This window comes from Vanellus vanellus (assembly GCF_965231255.1).
Source record: "Vanellus vanellus genome assembly, chromosome: 3".
In the NCBI taxonomy this organism is placed as follows: Eukaryota; Metazoa; Chordata; class Aves; order Charadriiformes; family Charadriidae; genus Vanellus; species Vanellus vanellus.
The window spans coordinates 90930774-90954348 of record NC_138907.1 but is presented as its reverse complement, the minus strand read 5'-3'; the positions used below and the strand labels follow the sequence as shown (position 1 = coordinate 90954348).

The following is a 23575-nucleotide window of genomic DNA, read 5'->3' as shown; positions in this document are numbered from 1 at the left end:
AAACATTCACATTTCAAAGGGGACTTTAAGAAAAAAAAAATAAATCCAGAAAGATTAAAACAAGAGCACGTAAAATAACTAAAAGATGAGAAAATGACCCTACAGAGAAGCATCAAACGAATTCAGCATATTTAGTTCATAAAGGTACTCAGTTACATCCTTTGGGATTATAAATACATTGAAGTTCTAGAGACAAAGCGGTATCGAGACAAATAATTGGAAGCTGAAGCCAAGCAAATAAGATTCAAAATCAATTCAGCCCACTAGTGTAGGAGACAAGACTGCTCAGAGTATTTCACTGGACCTATAGATCTGTCAGTTGACTTTTGGAAAGTAGACTCTGTGCATTAAATGTCAAGAAGCTGCACTTATATCAAAATCTGATTAGGTTAATGAAGCAATTTCCAAACTTGCTCTGTTTTGAAATTCACTTAATTCACTGGGTTGTGGTCAGTCTATAACTTTAAGATGCAGCATTTTTCTTCGTTCAGAGAAGGACAGAAAGGTAAGAATATGAAGTTCTATATTGGAAGAGCCACATTGTCAAGTTGAGAAGCTCCCTTCCAGCCTTTTTCATCACAAGAAAAGTAGGAAATTAGTTATTCTCTTTTTTCACACGCAAAAAATACAGCAAAGGTAGAGAATAATTTAAAACACAGGGATGAGAGGAAACAAAAACATCACAGGGTTTGACTCCAGCCTCCATCTATAGTGCAAACAAAACTCAAACAGGAGCCTTGCTGACAACCAATAAAGCTTCATTAGTTCTTCTTTCGTTCACCTGCTGCAATCCACTGTGCTTCTCTATTACTTCTTGAACAGGAACAACGTGCCACCATACCACCCAAAGCAGCATTTCTGACCTCCTCTGAAGCATCACGTAGCATGTGAGAAAGCCTCTTCCAATACCACGGGCTTGCAGCCAGGTCCACAAGAAGAAAATCTCAGCAGAGACCTTCCCCTGAACTGTCCGTTTCTGCACATGGCGTGGCCAGACACCATTCCCGAGATAGAAACATGCTTGTGTGCTTCCCACAGCAAGTTCCACACATGTTCCTCCAGTATCCACTCACAAAACCCTGCATCCCCTTTCTCCAAAATGATGTCAGTTTGTACAAGTCGGGATTTTCTGCCAGAAGTAGCTGAAAGATTAAAGACTTTTCTCTTCCTGGGCTGGCAGAGTTCCTCTATTGATTTACCTTATCTTGCTTGACTCTCATTAACTTCTCTTAATTTGATTTCACAGATGTTTAATAAAGCTACTTAAAACACTAGCACTAACTGCTGAAAACTTACGTATGAGATAGTAAATTAAAGTGTAGCAGATAAGGGGGATCTCGGGGGCTATGAAATACCTTTGACTACCCAGTGCACTGGCTAATGATAAGCAAAGTACTGCGAGAACAGAAAACTGTTTCCAGAGATGTGTCTGACTGCACTTTTACAGACCCCTGCAGAGGCACAGAAAAGATAGTAAACTTTAATCCAGTTTCTAAAAGGTATTAAAAAAAAAATTAATAAAGGCTAAAAAAGACAGACAACTGTTTGCATCCAGATCTAATAAAAAGGCTAGAAAAGAACTGGAGGATGATTCCAGCTTCATGGTGAAGCAAAGCTAGAAACGGGTCTAGATACAACATTGTGGAAACAGGCAGGAAATCAGATATTATGAATATTGCAAAGGAATGCATAAATAAAATATAACCAATGAGAATCTGTTAGTAGATAATTCTTGTTTCTAAGCAGATGAACTTTAAAGGGAAGATGGTTAATAAGTATGGCTTCCCCAGATAATGAGAGACACTACGAAACTGCAGTAAGAAAAAAAAAAAGGGTGGGAGGGGGGGAAGCCAAGTGCAGCGGAGCAAGGAGCAGCAATTAAAAAACGCTGCTACAGAATGCCAGAGCATTTAAATAAAACAGAAGATTGTAGGGGGTGAGGGAGGGAAATCCTGGGAATTCTCCAAAAGCAGTTTAAATCCACAAAAAAAAATGGCATGTGTGAAAGATTTTGTGAACAGTGTAATCAAGAAGTGGAAGGAACCACACAATAGCATTTTGTCAAGGTACAAAAAAACCCCAGAGACTCGTGCAATTACCCACTTTCCGGAGATGAACAGATGGCACTAGTAACAGAAATGAAAAAGGCAATAGCTGAAATGGAAGCACGGAAAGCTGATGCAAATTCTATTAAACAGTAGAGACTCACACAAACCCGATAAACAAGCTTGTACGCAAACACAAGTCACAAATCAAACAGGGGCAGAGACGATACATGGAGGAGAAAGGGGCAAGCGAGCGACATGGAAAATAAACCAGCAGTCAGTCACCAGCAAATGTACAAGGTGCAAAGAGAACACAAGAAGAAAAACAGTGATGTTGTGTAGAAAACTCGATGGAAAAACCTTACGCATAGAATCATCACGTCGAGGGTTTCAGAAACGAATTCACCTGTCAGTGACTTCAAGATTTCTCACACAAGACATTAGTGAAACGCAAAAATAAAAAGTAAGGTTTACCAGCCCCAAGTAAAAACCGACACAGTAGCAAATGAACAGGAAATCGGAAGCTAAAGAGAGAAAAATCAACACGTTTTTTACTAGTCTGTGCTAAATAGTGCACATTAAAACTGTACAATAAGATGAGACTGAAATCTATATTCTAAACAACAGTCAGACACATGGAAAGGTATAAAGATTGATTCCACAGAGGGTGGAAAAGCCACAGCTTCCAACTTTCCAAAAGAAAGCGCATATATTAACTTACTTGCACTAAGCTTAAGAGATACAACAAGTAAATGTAAAATTGAATAGAAAGATGGTTATGAGTCAGTCACAAGTTCAAAAGTGAGACATTTGTTTATCACTGACCCTGAAGAAGTAAAAATGCTACTGCAGATACTTATCCTTAGCATCACAAGTGCAACAGTCGTTAAGATTTTAAGCCATCTGATCTTTTCTCAAAGACCTCCAAGTACGTTCACCGCCTGAGACAACAAACGGGGTGAGCTTCTGCAGGATACCGCCTCAGCACACTGCAACTCGGCTGTTGATAGGAGCTGGAAGGCAGCTACCACGTCCTGAAAAATAAAGTGGGGAATGAAAAGGCAATCAGCACACAGCCTGAGATCAGCCAGGCAGAGCAGAAGTACCACTCCAGCAAAAGGCAGTGAGCTGCTGGATTGCACATCGGCTTCACTGTCAACAGATGGTCAAGAAACATTTGGAAAGAACATCTTAAAAGCAAATGCCTGCTTGATAAAAAAGTTGAGCCAGAATGTTTAAGAGGAGGTAAAAAAAACTAGCAGAAAAGGAGCACAGCGAGGGAGGAGAGGCTTTTTTTTTTCTCCACTTAGTTGATTAGTGGGTTGTGGGAATTTTGGGGTGTATTTTGTTTGTTTGTTTGTTTTGAACAAAAAATAGCACAATCAAAACAGGTACCTCACTGAAGGGACTGAGAGACAGCTAGGTAACTGCTGAGACGGAGTGGCCCTGCTACGTGAAAATGCATAAACTGAACAAGAATATTCAACTCACAATCAAATGGAAAGTGCCAGCCGTGCCGCTTAATTGAGAATTTTAAGGCAGGCACTAGAAGGAAAGGGGAAATCCAAGCGCTCGTATTCGTCATTCTGTCAGGCTGACCCCGCGGGGGGAAGGAAGTCGTCTCTGGGCCCATAAAGACGAGAACTGCAGAGACAAGCTGAGCCAGCTTGAGAGCACTACATAAAAGGTAGAGTGGATCATTGAGAACAAAAGTGTTGTCAAAAGTCAGAGCCACCGTCAGAGAGAAGGCTATTTCTGAAAAGCCAGAACTGCCCAATTCAGCCAAGGACAGTGGGGTAAGCGGTCCCGATACTTGCAGAAGTCAAGCTGAGTTGCAAAGAGATAATGACAACCCATAGTACTAGCGGCAGGTTTTGCTGCAAAATTACACAGATCTACCTCTCTATAATACGAAACGATACTCCAAATTGAGAATTTAGAGTATTGCTGGTCCCAGAGAAACCTTTACAGAAAGGCCGGGGGGGGGGGGGGGGGGGGGGGGGGGGGGAGAAGGGGAGAGAAAGGGAAAAAAAGCCAACAGCATTTCAGTGGAACAGTATCACAAACCGGCTGTTGTCTTGCAGAGAGTTTGTAGAAATATGTGCATATCACATTGCCACCATATCACTGTCACATAAGGAGGAAAGACAAATCTTCTATTAAAATCCCCCAAAATGCATTTTTAAAAATGGAAAGAAAACAAGTGCACTTTTAGGTTGAGAACCTCTCCCTCGGTAACATTAACGCCAAACTATTTCAACACATGATATGAAGATAAATGTATATTATCTATGGAGCTCACTGGCTCCAGCATGTCTACAGACAGAAACAACAGTAGAACCATCATTCAGAAGAGAGATGATTGCAAAGGTCAGTGCCCAAGAAGTCCAGGCCTCCTAGAAATACAAACAAAGACTTTGCCAGCATCAACCTTTCTCACTGGGACAAGTTGCTACTGATGTGGAAGAGCTGATTTCTAATTCTCCTTCAGCATAGAAAGACTGAGCACTTCAGTACAATACCATTAGTTTGGAGAGTGCTGTGTTTCTTTTAGGTTAGAGAGAATTTTGTATTGACAAATACATAATGAAGTCAGCTAATCTACTCTAACACAATGCTTTTTGGTTTTAAATTTGCTGTCTCAAATGTGAGAGAAGAACAAGTTAAGCAGTCTCCCCATACAGGGTGCTATGATCTTACATAAAGAAACTGGAAAAAACTTTTGGGACTTTTTACTTGGTGAGGATGGTGCATGGGCAAGAAGAAACAGGACCAGGATACCGCACTCTTGTGTCTCACTCTTGTCTCACACAGAACAAGAGAGAACTGAAAGAGTCTATGGGTTAACTTATCTGTTTGAAATGCTTTCAGCCACAGGAGACTGAGTCGATTTTGCCTGCAATTTACCACGCTCATTTGGAAGCATTTTCTATCACGGGGGTGAGTGTGGGAAGGTGCGTGAGAAGGGAATTGGTTCCTGATTTCAGTCTGCTCTCCATCCTGCTCTCTTACGCTTAGCTGCCAATACCTCCATACCATTGCCTAAGAGTTACTGTAACCTCCATGCCGCGTAACCAAGAGCGGGTATGAATAACAAAGTGGAATATGACTTTCCTCTTTCCATTTCTTTGGTTTTTAGCTCATTCTAGTTAAATATTCCTTAGCCTTTTGTAAAGTGGATGCACTTACAGAGCTTAAGTCAACATAAGATTGTTTACTGAGAAAATAATTCTGATCTTTTTTCCTTTCTATTCAAGCGAGCTTTCTGGGACTGTATAATTTATATTCACTATCAAAATGTCATCAGACAACCTTAGCCCAGTCCTTGCTATTGCTATTACTGCAAGGCAGTGTTTCAGTCAGTCTTGCATAACCCCTTAAATGACAGACAACTCGGTATTTTTCTCCCTCTCAGCCTGATCCAAAACGTGTTAAACTGATCCAAAATGTGTTAAACAGATAGAATGATGCCTGGAATGTTGTAAAGGCTCAAGCTCTACATATTGCACCCGCAACCGTAGCACAGCTAAACTCTATCACACCATAGAAGAGTACACAAAGAAGCAGACACACTTTCTGGAAATTTTCAAGGCATAGATGCTTTTAGGAAAAGAGAGCTGGGAAGCTGGTATCTGATTTGAATCTGGGAAGATACAAGAGAAAGGTGTGTATAACTCAACGGGACATAGGATACTATGGATTCATTTTCCACCTCTGCCTCACATTTGAACTTCACAAAACTTAAGATTTAACTTCTCTCCCCATGAACTGCTCAATAAGGCTAAAAGGAATGTAACGCCCAGTAACTGAAATTATTAATCATCATTACACTGTTGGCAATAGAATAAAAAAAAGATGTTATTAAAAAAGCATTAGAAATATTTAGACAAGAGTAAAAGTCAAAAAGCCAGTTCTTGAGTTATTGGATGTCAGCATATTGCTCCAGACTCCAAAGCAGCATTACAAACACACAACCCTGAGCTTAGTGATGCCACTTTTAATGAGGTAATTAAAGAAACGTTAAATATCTATTCGAAAAATCTTCTTTCTTCCAGAATGGACACCGATTCATTAGTTGTCAGTAAATAAAAGATCATCAGGTTTTATTCTATGATAAATTTTTCAACTGCAATGTGTTTGCACCCTCCCTCTGCTACCCACTGCATCCCCTCTAGCTGCTATGAGCTGTTAGTAATGTTTCCAGAATGAAAACATGGAAATGTTCCTGTCTCTTCCCAAATGTCAGAACTGATAAAAATGAAACAGAGTGACATTGCCAACAGTTATTACCTGATCCCGTCATCCTTGCTGAAAATAAGTGTACGAATAATTATGCAAGGCATAACTCAATCCTACTCCTACTTAACCAAATTTTTCCTTCGACAGAAGTGGGAAGAGACTTTTTATATGCCAATACACAATCCCTAACCAAAGCAGATGTCTCTATACCTCTAATTTCTCCCCTGTAACTTCATTTGGGGAGTGCAAAGGGAAGAAACAAACCAAAACAATGAAGAGGTCATGAACACCAAAAACCAAGCCACGATCCATACATCACAGTTTAGTGAATGTCAGTGTTCTCTCTGGCCATGATAAGCAGTTCACATTGATTACAGGACCACGTTAAATAGCAGAATGTATGTCTGTTATTTCCACATAGCCACATGCCTACCGCTTAAGTTGGGGCTGATCATGATTCTTCCACGCAAAAAGCTTGTGAGGCAGTAGTCTAAAGGAGCCAGGTTTTACAGAGAACTATTTTGCCAAAAAAAAAAAAAAAAAAAAAAAAAAAGATTTTTCAAACTATTCCTCTGCCTTGTATCCAGAGATTACTAAAGCAAACAGCCTTACAGTCCTTCAGGAGAACCCAGTTATACAAAGCCAAAAACCCTACAAAGAAGCAGCGGTAAGTATAAATGCGATAAAGCAAAGCATTGATTTCCAGTCCACTAAATTGCTCCTTTCAAAGGCATCCACCTTCTTATATTGGCTACACAAGGAGATTACATTCCTGTGTTTTCCTTGCCTAAAATTAGCTGATGCAGAAATCCTCTTTCCAGAGCTCCTTATCTCCAGTATACCTGTCCTACAGTAGTACTGATAAGAAGTCCTTCCCAAAGTAGATTGCCTTCAAGAGCTCATAAATTAATTTCCTTTCCTATTTCACATTCAACAAATTTTATGCTAACAAAGCTTTAAGAGCATGCTGGACTTGCGTATTTCTGTCCCTGCAGTAAAAGCTTCCAGAGAATCTGGTCAAGGTCTCACTGTACGCACAGAATCACGGTAATAGCAATACATATCTTACAAGGTTATACAAATAATTATGACAGGGTAATCTGCTTTAAACTATTGTTTAAGGATAATTCTGGCAGTGTTGACATTCCCTAGCCACAACTCCATTAAGCAAAGCTGAGAAGGGCATATAAATGCAGATTCAGGGGGAGGCGAGAATAGAGAAAGCTCCTTTCTCACTCATTAAACAGCTGAAACAAGTAAGAAAAGCCACCAGCAGTAAATGGACTCATCTTTCCCCTCTTCTAACAACTGAAATTAACTGCATATTGTGCAGACAGTGTTCACTCTCTCAGAGTGATAAGGCCAATTGTTTATAGCTGATGCCCGGGCATGGGATGCAGAGAGGCTCTTGCTTACACTTATTGCCATAACAGCCAAGGCCAACCAACTTTGTTATTTGCCACGTTGGAGGGTCAGAAGCGGAAAAGCATAGTGGGGTCCCACCTGGAGGGAGGAGCGGACAGGACAGGTGACCCAAAACTGACCAACAGGGTATTCCATCCCATCTGCCTCATGCTCAGTATAAAAGCTGAGGGATCAAAGGGTCACGGGCTCTTCCTTCAATGGCCGACGTCTGAGGAGGACTCTCTCTGCCTGTGATCCCAATCCTGACTCCAGATCCGGAATCCAGTTCCCGTCCGTTACTGAGTCCAGCCTGGGACTGCCCCAGTGCCAGCCGGTGACGTGATTGTCATCTCGGGAGCTTGATACGGTTTTGTATATATTTTTCATTATTTCTTTTTATTTTATTATTAATACTTCATTAAAGTAGTTTAGTTTCTTCTAAACTCTTAAGTCTCTTTTTCCTCCTCTGCCTCTCTCTTTGTAGAGGGGTAGAGGGGAGCATCTGTCGGTCCCGTCTGGGGTCCCTCGGGTCCCCAGTGGTGGATTTGGCCTAAACCACGACACTATCATCTCACTAACACAGAAACACAGGCAGGTGGGTCATGAGGCCTCCAATGAATGCAACCAGTAAAGACCCATTTGATCCATCAGTGGTGTCCCATCCAAACTGTGGGGAAGGAAAAGGAAAGATGGTACATCCCCTAAATAGAGAGAAATGGGAACACTCTGCTCAGCAAATTAAAAGGCGTCACACAGACTACGACTAACAGTATTAGTTATATTCTATTTGCCCGTTTTATTGGTATATTTCCCCAAATTTAGGACAATTCCCGTTCAAAGATCCCACTGAATGCAGCTTCTGAGCAATCAAACTGGAAAGCTTATGCCTTAGAAGTTCCTACACAGTCCAAAGGCATGGACATTAAATTTCCCTTTGGTGATACATAATTAATTTACCAAGAGGGACCCTGAGACTACAGATGTGGCCATTGTGGCTGCCAACACTATGTGACAGAAAGATAATGGGAGAAGACGGACCTATGCTGACCACAGGCAAAACAAGATAAGACATAGAGACTGGAGGCCTCGGTTCTTGCTTCAATGCAAGCAATAGGGTTTTTATTACCCAGCTTACAATAAAAATAAAATAAAAAAAATAAGAAGTCTCCACAAGGGTCAAAGCAGCGTTAACATGCTTGGAAACAGAAGACAAATGAGAGGTTCACCTTGAGGTTCCCAGATGATGGGGCAGAATGCATCCTCAGCAAGGCTGCAGATGACACAAAACTGGAAGGAGCGGCTGATAGACCAGAGGGCTGCACTGCCATCCAGAGGGACATCAACAGGCTGGAGAAATGGGATGACAGGGACCTCATGAAGTTCAACCCAGGAAAGTGCAATGTCCCAGCCCTGGGAAGGGACAACCCCATGTTCCAGGACAGGCTGGGGGCTGACAGACCAGGAGGCAGCTTTGCAGAAAAGGGCCTGGCATCCCTGGTGGACACCAAGTTGACCATGAGCCAGCAGTGTGCCCTTGTGGCAAAGAAGGCTGCCAGCCTCTTGGGCTGCATATTAGGAGGAATGTGGCCAGCAGGTGGAGGGAAGTGATCCTTCCTCTCTACTCAGCACTGGTGAGGCCACATCGGGAGCACTGGGTCCAGTTCTGGGCTCCTCAGTACAAGACAGGCATGGACATACTGAAGAGTCCAGTCAAGGGCCTTCCAACCTCAACCGCTCTGTGATTCTGTAATTTTACCCAGTACCATTGCGACAGCAAGATGAGTAGCAGCTGTCAGTATATCACAAATAACAAAAGCGTTTTCATACTACCAGTGGCTGCCCATTACACTCCGGTGGCATTTCTAATTGTGGTTCACCTTACAGCGGGTGGAGCTCTCGACTACAAGCTTCACGGTAGATTTCTGTGTCTTCATGCATGTATACACACATATGTGCATATATGCACATGCTTACGCATGAAAATAATGCAAATGAGATACAAGAACACAGTACTTAAACAAGAACAGAAAAAAAATATTGATTATCAAGATAATACTCACAAGAGGAAAACATTTGGTTGTTATATGTTCAAAACCAGAAAAAAAGTCCTTGTAACTTGCACCTCTAACCCCCTTTTGTGCTCAGCTGAAGTTGCTACAGGTGCATCTCAGCAAGGGGCAGGTAATGAAATCTGGACTGAGAGCTGTGGCACGGGCACCGAAATACCCAGGCATTCTGCAAAGTGTTAAAGCATTAGTAAAGATGTATCTGTGGGAACTTGTAACACGTAAAAGTGACTTAATGTCGTAAAAATTTCTACTGGATCAGTAGTCACCTTTATTTTACAATGGACTTAAAACCATTGTTGCAGTACACCGCTACTGTACATCACTTGAGCCAAGAGAAAACAAAAAAACCTATTTGTTTTATAAAGCTGTGGTGGGGATGGACTCCACTATACCCCAGGTAGGAGCCGACCCTTGATACATCAGCGCGCTTCTTGGTTAACCCCTTTGCCTCAGTCCTATGAGAATCAGCGAGCACCTCCTGTATTTAAGACTGAAAGCATCATAGCTTTCAGAAGAAAACTACTAAAATATTCACAAGTCGGCAGAGCCAATTTGAAACACCCAGCACTGTGCCAAGGCTGTCAGCACTGCAGCCACTAGGAAAAAGGCACATTTGAGAGCCAGTACATAGTTACGACGCCTCTGATCCGGCAGATTTTTGCTACCGTGTTTCATAAAGCCTTTTCAGTATTTAGTGGTATTTAGTGTAAATCCTACTCCACATAGCTCCTTTTGGGGGGATTTTTTTAAATCTCATCGCCTAACTGAAATAAATTTTTATCATCAAAGCAGGAGACTTGCTCATGCTTTCAGTTACGGGAGGTATAAAAGCACAACACAGGAGACTCACAGAATCATAGAATGGTTCAGGTTGGAAAGGACCTTGAAGATCATTGAGTTCCAACTCCCCTGCCATAGGCAGGGACACCTCTCACTAGACCAGGTTGCCCAAGGCCACATCCAGCCCGGCCATGAACACCTCCAGGGATGGGGCATCAACAACCTCTCTGGGAAACCTCTTCCAGTGCCTTACCACCCTCAAAGTGAAAAACTTCTTCCTAATGTTCAATCTGAACCTGCCCTCTTCCAGTTTGAAGCCATTCCCCCTTGTCCTATCGCTACATGGCCTAGTAAAAAGTCCTTCCCCAGCTCTCCTGTAGGCCCCCTTTAGATACTGGAAGGACACAATAAGATCTCCTTACAGCCTTCTCCAGGCTGAACAGCCCCAACTCTTGCAGCCTCTCCTCATAGGAGAGGTGCTCCAGCCCTCAGATCACGCTGATGGCTCTCCTCTGGACACGCTCCAGCAGGTCCATGTCCTTATGTTGGGGACTCCAGAGCTGGATGCAGTACTCCAGATGGGGTCTCACCAGAGTGGAGTAGAGGGGCAGAATCACCTCCCTTGACCTGCTGGCCACACTTCTGATGCAGCCCAGGATACGGTTGGCTTTCTGGGCTGCGATCGCACATTGCTGGCTCATGTTCAGCTTCTCGTCAATCATCATATCCATGTCCTTCTCCTCAGGGCTGCTCTCCAGCCATTCCCCGCCCAGCCTGTATTTGTGCTTGGGATTGCCCTGACCCAGATGTAAGACCTTGCACTTGGCCTTGTTGAACTGCATGAGGTTGGCTTGGGCCCACCAAGCCAAGAAACTAAATGCAGTTTCAGAACTACATGAACTTGGATATTACTGAAATTAAGGTGGTAATATCAGGCTCTGAACAACGTAAAATTACTGCTATGCAGAGAAGACTTTTATATTGGAACACAAGGAATCTTTGGGTGCTGTTTATACCAAATCCAATCTTCAATAAAAACCAAAACATTACACGCACATCCTGTCATTGCCATTTACGGTGAAAGTCTTACAATTTCTGCAGCAATTGGTGCTTTTCTAACCTATCCAATAGCACTGCACAGAGTAAGTTTGCACTGTTACATAAATTACATAAATCTTCACTTCTCCGTGTTCACCAAAGGTTTATCAATGCTTTGCCCTCAGTTACTGCTGTTCCTTCTAAAGCTGCAAAGGAGCAGGGAGAAAAGGACTGAGTAAAACCAGGGTTTATTGTTTCTAGGAAAGAAGAGGTTGGACATTGCAAGATGAGAATGAATATAGGGCAGCAGAAACAATTGCAGCTTGCAACTCACAATGAGTTTTCAGGATTCCAGCCAGAACCTCCTTTTTGATGCCATCAGCCAGAAGAGGGAGAGCCCCAAGAGCGACTGCTCCTTGCGTCGCTGCCCGGCCCTGACAGGATGCTCTGAACACTCACACACACCCAATAATACCACGTGCTTTGAAAAGTAACCATATACCTCTTTCCTCCCCCAGGCAATCAAGTTAGGCTTGTGCTTTTTTATTTTTATTGTACTGTTTTGCCATTTCCCTGTCTCTCTGCTGCTGCCCACCTTCCCCCCCCCCAGCTTAAACTACCAGGAATCATTTTGATTTTATTGCTTCAAATAACAGGAATTTCAGGTCAGAACTTTCCTAGATTTACTAGAGGAGGTTGTTAGAGACTCAAAAGATACTTACTCCCTGTTCTTACAGGTTAGCTGAAAGATGTTGCCTGTTAAACACCTGGAAGGAAATATCCACGTACTAGAAACTACTTCTATGCCGTCAACAAGAAACTGCAGAGGATGTCAGCTCAATTTCCTCCTCTTTGCAGCTCACCTTTCGACACGTCACAGTCGGCCCATCACTTCTCCAAGCAGGTGGCACATGCTACTACACAGCGCAACTCCTGCCTCACATTAGCGTGCCTTCCCCCAAGGAATCCATCACCACCAGTTCAACTGGTTAACCTTCCCTTTTTACAGTGAAATCGTCACACTAAAACTTGCAGGTGACAATCATCATAGACATGCCCATAGCAGGTCAAGCACTTTTTACAAGGACGTTGGTTTACAAGACTAGCAATCGGTAGAGAAATACCGCCTGAACAGCTCGAGAAGGGCTTGCAGCCCCTTCAAAACACCAACAGGCAGCCCAGAGGAGCACGTTCTGGCAGCGGAGCCGCTCGCTTCAGAAAGAGGGTCAGAGAAAGAGAGGAGCAAGTCCTTGTTGAAAGGAATTTTTATCTAGCTGATCCCAGAAAAGCTAGAGGGGCTGGAACATGTGACTAGAAGAAGAGACTTCCAGATTCTCCTCCAGGGTGTGACGGTAAATTTTCTGCTTAACCTTAGACCAACCAACTCATTACTTGTGTGTTGACAGCCACCACCTGGAAGTTGGATAACAGCTCAGTTATCGTACCTCACAAATACAGCGAGGCTTAATTGTTAACATTTTCAAAGCGCAGAGGTAAAGTTCATATGAAAAGGTTGACTACCACTCAGTACACACAGATGAAGAGAAGAGATAATGCGTTAACTCTATTTGCTGAAGTGGTGCAATATAATTCAATTCTACAACTGCAAACAAATCAAGGGAAGAGTTATGGTAACGCACACGTCCATGCACACACATTCTCCTTCAGCCCTGATGCCATCAGCTATTTGTGCAGTACAAAGATGTGATCCCGAAAACCCCGCTGCGTTCATAGCCTGACAGCTCAATTGCATCTTTGCAGCATGCACGAACGTGGGCAGTGTGTCTTGTAAACATCTTAAAATACACACAGTGGGAAGAGGACTAAGATTCTGCATATTTTTTCCCTTCTGTTGCAGTAAAGGCAGCATACAGAAGGCAGGATAAACAAAAATATCTACGTGTGCATAAGGAAGACACAAGACAACTTTACGCTTAATGCATTCTCCACATTTTTTTTTTTTTTTTTTGCTAATGTATCACCTGTTGTTCAGGCGTTATGTCACCAGATGGCACGAGCACAGTTCTCACGATGAAGTGCTGTGCTGCCACCAAGGACATACAGCAGAAGTGGCAGGGTCCCCTTCAGAACAAACCTAGAGCATGGGACAGAAAATAGCCCCAGAAGCTCAGTCACGCTTCGAGGCAGTCACAGCTGATGAATCACAGTGACTGGAGAGCGCTGCGCAGGAGCGGGTAGCGTGTGTTCCCCGTGCAGTTCTCACGACCTCTTCACCCACCGTACAGGGCTTACAGCCGGGGTCACGTAGCAGATACAGCTGCTGCTCGAAAGGCAAAGGGCACCTGGCATCCTCCCACCTCGAATCGCGCAAGCTATGAGACAGGCAGCTATTTCCTTGTAGTCAGGGTTCACCGGCTGACAAACGTACGTGACATACTCCCGCAGAATTACAGGATGGCGAAATGACTCGATGAGAAAGAGAAACTCATCTCCTACTTTAATGGCACTTCAGTCTGAGGAGGCAGCGATCTGTAAACATCTTACCACCGTGACAAATTAGTTGAGAATCCAGCCTCAGGTATTGCATTCTCTGTATCTTCCTGGAATAAACCTTTAAGGGATAGGAAGAAAAAAAAGAGGAAAAAAAAAAAAAAAAAGGCAAGAAGTCTTAAAGCATTGAGAATGAATAAAAAAAAACGTTGGGGTCAATTTTCCCATATCAATTTCTTATTTGAGAATGTTTCACAAAAATGACATCCAGAGGGACCTGGACAGGCTGAGAGATGGGCCGGTGCAAACCTCATGAAGTTCAACAAGGCCAAGTGCAAGGTCTTACATCTGGGGCAGGGCAATCCCAAGCACAAATACAGGTGGGGCAGAGAATGGATTGAGAGGAGCCCTGAGGAGAAAGACTTGGGGGTGTTAGCTGATAAGAAGCTCAACATGAGCCGGCAATATGCACTCAGCACAGAAGGCCAACCGTATCATGGGCTGCATCAAAAGAAGCATGGCCTGCAGGTCAAGGGAGGTGATTCTACCCCTCTAGTCTGGACATGGTCCTGTTGGATCGGGTGCAGAGGAGTGCAAAGATGATCAGAGGGCTGGAGCACCTGAAGAAAGGCTGAGAGAGTTGGGGTTTTTCAGCCTGGAGAAGAAAAGGCTCCAGGGAGACGTTGTAGCAGCCTTCCAGTACCTAAAGTGGGTCTACAGGAAAGATGGGGAGGGACTCTTTATCAGGGAGTGTAGTGATAGGATGAGGGATAACAGTTTTAAACTGGAAGAGGGTCAATTTAAACTAGATATCAGGAAGAAATGTTTCACTCTCAGGCTGGTGAGGCACTGGAACAGGTTGCCTAGAGAAGTTGTGGATGCCCCATCTCTGGAGGTGTTCAAGGCCAGGCTGGATGGGGCTTTGAGCAACCTGGTGTAGTGGAAGGTGTTCCTGTCCATGGCAGGAGGGGTGGAACTAGATGATCTTCAAGGTCTCTTCCAACTCTAACCATTCTACAATTCTATGTTTTTTTTATTAGGAGAGGAGAGCGAGCTGACTTTTGCCTTCCCCCCCGCTGTACGTTATTACTTGAGAGCAACTGCAGTGAACCTGTTAAAGTGTACTCTTACATAAATTTGCTTTTCATTTGTTTATTTGCTTGCTTACCTGTTTTTCATGCATGCAATATCCTTTATGCAAATAAAATAATAATAATAATAAAAAAAGCCCATAGCAACACTTTTAACAGGTTTATTCCCTTTGCTATCTGAAAAGCTCATGCAGATTTAGAAGAATTGACACCCAATATTAAAACTATATTGGTCTGTAGAATTGCTTTAAAATACAAAGAACTCATTTAAATCGAGATCAAGGAGGAGAGTGCGATTATCTGTTCCGAACCATCAATTAACTCAGCCCACGTGATCTTCCTGGATCACACTTCCCCTCAAAACCCTTAGCTGCAGTTGAACAGGAACAACGCTCTCGCTGTTCATGATAGGAAAGTATGATCAAGACTTATACCACAAGTTATATTAGTAATTTAGTAATTTTTTGTCAATGCTGTTCTGCGAAAAGTTGCAAAAGCCGCCCTTATACAGATTCCATTCAATGATACTCTACAGTCAATTCATTCACTAAAACCAGCCTCTCTTCTTAAGGAACAAAAGCAGTTACGGGTTCTATAATTGACTGGTCTCCTACTTTACTGCATTTTCATTTCAATATAAAACACAGAAAAGTTATACATTCCTCAAATGCTTTGACACTGTGACTATTATACCAAGTGCTAAAGACAGTGCAGTATTATTAAAATATTACATGTAACTTTGTCCCCATTTTAATGCAAAAACATTTGCAAGTTTTACTTATCCCTTCATTATTTAAAGAAGTGACTGAAGTTTGAGATAATGAATGACGAAGGAGAAAAGACGAACAGCAGTGAGCATTTTAAGAAACCTGCTTTGGAGGTTGGTTGGTCGGTCTTTGAAATGTAACAAATATTTCACTAGAAACCTTTTGTTAACTTTGCATTTCTTAAGCCAACCAGCTATAATACATCTCCTTGAAATTACATACCAATATGTTAAATATTGGGTTTACTGCAAACTCTGAGGTGTTGTTTATGTTGATTAGGACCTGGGAATTCCACCCCGTTTTGGTGCAAGTTAAAGGAGTTAACAAACCCAGAAATGACACGATGATGTTGGAGCTAATCGAGCAAAGACAGAATATGTGTTTGGCATTACAAGAAAGGTCACAAACTCAGGCATCTGAGCTAGAAAATACCAGATTTTTGGTGTTGATTTGAAGTTAACATATGCACTAGGTGGTTGGATTTCCGGATGCTATTCCCTAAAGCCTGAATTTTCTCCTTGTGGAGACCAAATGCAAAAGAGGAGTTGCATAGACAAGTAAAATGTGCTGTTTCTTTACATGCAAAGTTTGGGTATGGACACCTAACAATAACAACTTAAACTATGATTTCATCATCTCAGTTTCATGTAAAAAAAAAAAAAAATTAGCAAGTTTCAGTACCTAGGAAAACTTCCCTATGGGATTTTTATTTTGCTAGGAAAAAATAACCAGAAGAAATTAAACTCTGAAGATTGACTCAGCTGACACATATAAGATCTCTAACCAGATGAATGGTTATACTTTTATCTCCCTATGCAGTTATTACCACATATACTTATTTCTTTGGCCTCAAGAATTCTGAAAGACTAAAATAAAAAAAAAAAGTAGGACTGTAGAAAAAATAAGACATCAAATTTTAAAGGTCCATCAGGAGGAAAAGCCAGCACAATGTCCACGAAAACATTTCTGTCAATCATTAAAACCAGCAGACACCCACCTACCATTGAATGAAGCAAATCACAAAACTCAACTCATTTCACTAGGTACATAGTGATCTACTTCTATACATTAAGCAGGCATAAATAGAATTGTTTAGGCTTTAAAACTCTTAAAATACCCCTAAATATTTTTCCAGAAGGCATCTGGTAAAATAACTCTGATGGTGAGCATGGCCATACCAGAGAGAGCACCGCAAAGCGCCACAAAGATAACTGGAGCATTGACATACAAGGAGAGGCTGGGAGATCTGGGACTGCTCAGCCTGGAGAAAAGAGGTTCAGGGGAATCTTACAATGTGGGTAAGTACCTGGTGGAGGGGCAGGGAAGAAGACGGAGACAATTTTTTCTCGGTGGTGCCCAGTGACAAGACAAGAGGCATGGGCACAGACTGAAATACAAGAAATTCTGTTTAAATATAAAAATGCCTTTTTACTCTGAGGATGGTGAAGCACTAGAACAAGCTGGCCAGGGAGCTCATGGAGTCTCCGGCCTTGGAGATACTGAAAACCTGAGTGGACGTGGTCTAAGAAACCTGCTCTGGCTGAGCCTGCTTGAGCAGGAGGGGTTGGACTGGGCACCTCCAGAGGTTACTTTCAATCTTGATGATGATGCAATTGTCAGGTCTATACAAAAAATAGAGATGGACCTCAGGTTAATACTCAGAAATGATAGTTTTCAATCAAAGCGAAGTATGCAACTGAAGAAAATTTACAGTTCTATCATTTCCACAGAAAGACATTTACATCTGTTGATGCAACTGCCTTGTTCTGGATTTTTCTTTGGGTTTTCATGTGTGCCACAAGCTATCCCCAGAGCGTATCCGGGGATTTAGAAACTTTTATTTCTGTTTCCACTATAATTTGAAGCTCTTAAGTACGTGTCAGACATTTTAAACTCTGTTAAGTTCCAAATTTTAAGATTAAAAAAAATGGAATCTGTAAGTTTACACAGCTTTTTGTAACACATTTTAGCCTTAAAGCTGTTCTAACACGACAGTTTAAAAAACGTTCTCAATTTCAGAAGAGTGGTACACTGATTATTCTTCACCATTGTTTGTGAACATTAAGTATAACCAGTGATGATGCATAAATAAAATAAACCGTGACAATAAACCCAGAACTTATAAGCAGCCAAGTGCCTTGGCACAGTTAAAGCACGAATCCTCTTATAATGTCAGGAAAATGGCATTTTAAACTGCATATTCTAATCAATTTTGAAAAAAAAAATCAAAATGCAAATTAGGAACCCTGCAATAATTTCGTATTTGAGAACAATCCACGTTCACACCTGGAATGACCCACTGCTTTTATAGCTATTTCTCACAGTTTTTTTTAATTCACACGGATAGTTTCAGCAGGCCCTAAGGTCCTGCAGTACATCAACTAAATCACTTAATCCAAGTATGCTCATCAGTATAGTGAATGAATCCCCAGGAGAATTTAAAAACAGAATTAAAAGCTACATCTTCCTTTGTCTGTGTAGGTTCCAAATGCCTACAGTTCTTGTTTCATACACAAAAGAAATACTTTTAGATTACTTTATGATTACCTAAAGCATTGATTATATATACACAGCACATAAAAGTATACTAACTTTGTGTAAATCAAGATTTTTATGGTTTATTGCATTTGTTTACAACTTTTGTGGGGGATTTTTTTTGGTGTAGCTTGACCTGAAACCATCAGACATATCTACATAGGTTTTTCAAGATTCTTTTATCACACAGTGATCAATTCTTTACATTCATTTTCTGTAGCTCTCTCAATTCCAGTTTTCCAGAGTTTGTGAGTACTGACACTACTGAAAAAAGTACAAGTTCAAACACACCTATACAAACAGACAGACTAGACAGAATATTGTAGATAAGGCTACTTTTTTTTTTTTTTTTTACTTTTTTTTTTATATATATAAATTTGTTTAAACCAGGCACAGAGAACTTTGGAACACACAATACTGAAAGCCACCTATGATAATCTTTGAAGGTTAGGTGTTTGCAAATTCCAGTCAAGCATTCGTCCCTATAGCTTTAACAATGAACACACAGATCTTTTATTTCCTCAGTGCTTCAAGTGAATTGTACCTTAAAACACAGTGGTTCTAAAACTGTACCATATTTACCGGATTAAGACTATAGATGAGCTAATTAAGTGCCACCACATTCTATTCAACTGTGTGCTTTACTTCACAACAGAGCTGCCTGCCCAAAGGCCATCCTCACAACAAGGGAAAAACATGCACAACCAAACTGAGAGCAGGCAATGGCGGGGCACTTTAGGTACGGCGTAGAGGTTCATCGTAGAGCGTGACAGTAAAAAGCACTGGCCGCAACAATCAGAGAACCAGTACTTACACGCATAACTTCAAGGAAAAATGTACTATCAAACTGTACTTTTACATGAAGTTCAAGCACAAACTTTTGCCAATTTTCCCAATTTGCCAGGAAGCTTTGAAGAACATACCCCTCCCCCCCCAACTTTAAAGATGTGTAATTCTGCACATTCAATTCCACATTAAATCACAAAATAAGCACTCGCTTCTCAGCCATCTGTGAATTCAACAAAAACCTCTCACAATTTAAGATTAGCAAATGCATTTCCAATCTACAGCTTCATGTAACATTACTAATAATATGTTTTGTTAAAGAAATTCTCTCAAAACATACATACAATATATACTGTGGGTAAAGGACACAGTGAACACATTATTTCCATTCTCTCTAACAAATACCTAGTGATTATGTGCAGTGTTTTAATGCTGATGTTAAAAATTACACGATTCCTGTTCTTCCAGTCCCATTTTACTTGTAACATGGATCAGAACTTCAGAAGTGCACATACAACATGGACTGTGAAGAGTACGAATTAGTGCTTGTTCCACATAGGTGCTGCCATAGGTCCCTGCGGAGCCCTTTCAACAGTCACAAATTCATCAGGGTTGTCAAAAGCTTCATAGTGGATTAATAATTCTTGAATAGCACATTCCTCAATCTGGAAGGAAAAAAGAACATGTATGTCAGTGTCAGATCTACGTTTACACCAGTAGCACAGTTATGAACTGCCTTTACTGGTCCTGAATGCCTGTCCGCTACAGACCTCTGAAGAAGTAGTAGATGAGGCATTCTTCAGACAACTTGAAGAAACCTCATGTTTACAGGCCCTGCTCCTCATGGGAAACACGCCACCCTGGTATCTGCTGAAAAGGCAACACAGCAGGGCACAGGCACTCCAGGAGGTTTGCATTGGTGAAAACTTCCTAACACAGATGATCAAGGAGCTGACAAAGGGAGGCACTCTGCTGGATCTCATACTTACAAACAATTAAGAACTGATCAGGGACGAGAAGGTCGAAGGCAGCCTTGGCTGCAATGACCATGAGATGGTGGAGCTCAGGATCCCAAGAAATGGGAACAAAACAAAGAGCAGGATAACAACCTGGGACTTCAGAAGAGAAGACTGTGATCTCTTCATGGATCTGCTTGGAAAAAACTCATAGGATATGGCTCTGGAAAGAAGAGGGGTCTAGGACAGATGGTTGATTTTAAGGATCACCTCCTTCAAGGTCAAGAATGGTCCATGCCAATGAGCAGGAAGCCAAGCAAGAGCAGCAGGAGGCCTGCATGGACAAAAAAAAGGTCCTGACAAAACTCAAAAAAAAAGGAATCATACAAGAGGTGGAGGCAGAGAAAGGTGACCCAGAAGGAAAACAGAGACACTGTCTGAGCACACAGGAAGAGAATTAGGACAGTCAAAGCCCATCAGGAGTTGAATCTGGCAAGGGACATGAAGGGCAACAAGAAAGGCCTCTACAGCAGCAAAAAGATGACATAGGCTCACTGCTGAATGGCAAAGGACATGGAAAAGACTGGGGAACTAACAGCTGTCTTCATTTTGCTCTTTAGTTGCAAAATCAGCCTTCAGCAACCCCAGGCCCCTTAGATCAGAGCTGGCAAATATGACTGCAAGCCCACTCTCAAAAAAATCATTGAAAGGTTATCGCAATAAGGATTGGTTCCTGAGGACTGGAAGGAAGCAAATGTCATTCCTACTTTCAAGAAGGGCAAGGAGAATCTGAGTGACTACCTACCAGTCACCCTTATCTTGATCCCTAGGAAAGTGGTACAGCTTAAGTACAGACCAAGAGCTTAAATGGACAAGCTCGAGTACGTGCAATATAAATGGACGGTGAGACAGACTGAGAACTGGCTGAACTGGTGACCTCAGTGTGATCAGTGGCACAAAGTCCAGCTAGAGGCCAGTCACTAGCACCAATACTGAGACTAAGGCCAGTACTGTTTAACATGTTCATTGTTACCCGCGCAATGGGACAGAGTGCACCTCAGCAAGGTTGCAGACAATACAAAATTGCAAGAAGTGGCTGATATGCCAGATGGTTGCATTGCCACTTAGAGGGACTCAGACATGCTGGATAAATGGGCTATGAGGAACCAAAGCGAAATATGAAGTCCAGCTCCTCTGAAGAATAAACCCAAGCACCAGTACACACTGGGGGCCGACAGGCTGGAAAGCAGCTTAGCATAAAAGGATCTGAGGTCGTGGTGGTGAAGTTAACTATTAGCCAGCCATGCGCTCACGTGGCAAAGAAGGGTGACAGCCTTCTGTGCTCTACGAGGGACAGCATTGCCAGCAGATTGAGACAGGTGATCCTTCCTCTCTACTCAGCACTGGTGAGACACATTTGGAATGCTGGGTCCACTTCTGGACTCCCCAGTACAAGAGAGACAAGGACATACTGGAGACAGTCCAGTGAAGTGACACATGAAACAATTAAGAGCTTGGAGCACCCGACATATGAGAAGACACCGAGTGCACTGCAGTTGTTCAGCATGCAGAATAGAAGATTTAGGGAGTGTATCAAAGCATATAAATATCTAATGGGAGAGAATGAAGACTGAGCCATGCTCTTCTCAGTGGTGCCCAGTGACAGGAGAAGAGGCAATGGGGACAGAAAACTGCATTTCAAGATAAAAATCTTTTTTATTGTGAGAGTGGTTAGACATTGGAACAGGTTTCCCAGAGAGGTCACGGAGTCTACATTCTTGCAGATATTCAAAAGCTGCCCAGATACAGCTTTGAGCAACCTGCTCTAACTGACCCCACTCTGAGCAAGGGTTTCAATTAGACAACTCCCAGAGGTTCCTTCTAAGCTCAACCACTCTTTGATGCTGTGAATGCACTAATCGTGAACTTGGTAGTCAATTTGACTTTAACCTAGGCCTACCTTATCAAACAGCAATGTGAAGTTATTACCAAATTATATTTAATATCATTATATAAATGATACTAAGCATAACAATACATAATTCATCCTAAAAACCGATCTCCAAAACAGCTATTGGAAACTCCTTGTGTTACTTCACAGCTGCAGTAACTTAGCACTTTACCTGGATCAAAGCCAAAGGTTTTTCCCTGCTCCTAATAAGGGCAGCTTCTTGCTGGAGCTCTTCCTCTACAATAGCCGAAAACATGACAGGTGCTATGACAGGAGAGCTAGATGGCAATGCTGCTAACCAAGGACTGCAAAAAAAAAAAAAAAAAAACCAAAACCAACAAATGACATTATGAGGCAACATCAAGAACATGGTCAGCACAACACACAGAAAACAAGCACCAGAATCTAAGCCACTGTCAAACTTAATTATGACTCTCCAGCTGTGGAGAATCCAGAACATGGTCTTCCAGACCTCGACTGCTTCTAGTGGTGCATCTGGAAAAGGGTAGGAGAGTGAAAGTTACAGACAGAGCATTCTCCTACATGATACTGTGAAGTACAAATTTACAGCAGGCAATTACAAATGTGTAGGGTTTTTCCATAAGAAAGGCATTAGGATGTAAAGCTGAATTTGCCTTTAAGTGTGATACTGTGACTAGAGGAGACACTGATGCTCCTTTCTGACTACCAGAACTTAATGGATTTTCAGCTTGGGTGTTAATTCTGGCATTTCCTAATATTTGAGCATTTTAAGAAAGGCTTTTTTTTTTTTAAATAATCAACTGAGTTATGAACAGCATTGACTATAAATGTTTGCAATTAATATGAAAAAAAATATGGCTTCAAGATAAAAACACCCAGACAACTGTCCTGTATTCAAATTGTTTCATGTAAAAGAACCAGTGCTACAATAGCACTAATAAATTATTTCCTCAAGTGTAAGACCAGAAATTATGGACTTTCAGTACATATCCCACAACCACTTCCCACATTCATAAGAACAGCATAAAACTAGAATTAACAGAATTGAAAAAAAAAAAAAAAATCCCGAAATATCACTAGAATTCCCAACAGGAAGGTATTTTATTCAGTTGCAAAACATTAACCTCTCAACAAAAAGAAGTCACATTTGGTACCTTGTATGCCTTAAGAAACAAGTATATTTGTCAGAAAAATCCTACATCAGTAGATCAGCAGGAAGAGAGGGACCTATTCTTGTTATTTAATACCAATCCTTGGCAATTTTTGCCATTTCCAGAACTCTAAAAAAAGTGTTACAGCATATTATGAAATGCTAGCAGACTTTTTTGAATTATTCTATGGCATTGGAAAAAACCCGAAGGGTGTTGGTATTTCAATAAATCAGTCTCAATTTTCTTTAAGGCTTTGGTAATCCTCTGTAAGTGGCCACAAACTCTTGGAAAAGAAGAAAAAATCTATAGAAAGCAAAGAGAATTCCAGTA

General features: G+C 41.8%; 1 protein-coding gene across 1 annotated transcript in view; it reads right to left on the bottom strand.

Annotated features, from left to right (window-relative positions):
- Positions 1-18389: 18389 nt before the first annotated feature.
- Positions 18390-23575, bottom strand: part of IBTK (inhibitor of Bruton tyrosine kinase) — a 54891-nt gene continuing 49705 nt past the window's right edge. Inside the window, exons 26-27 of the mRNA XM_082480600.1 lie at positions 22285-22417; positions 18390-19870 (exon numbers count right to left, since the gene is read on the bottom strand). Of these exons, the coding sequence (XP_082336726.1) occupies positions 19745-19870; positions 22285-22417 (259 nt within the window). The 3' untranslated portion in view covers positions 18390-19744. The remainder of the gene's footprint in view (positions 19871-22284; positions 22418-23575) is intronic.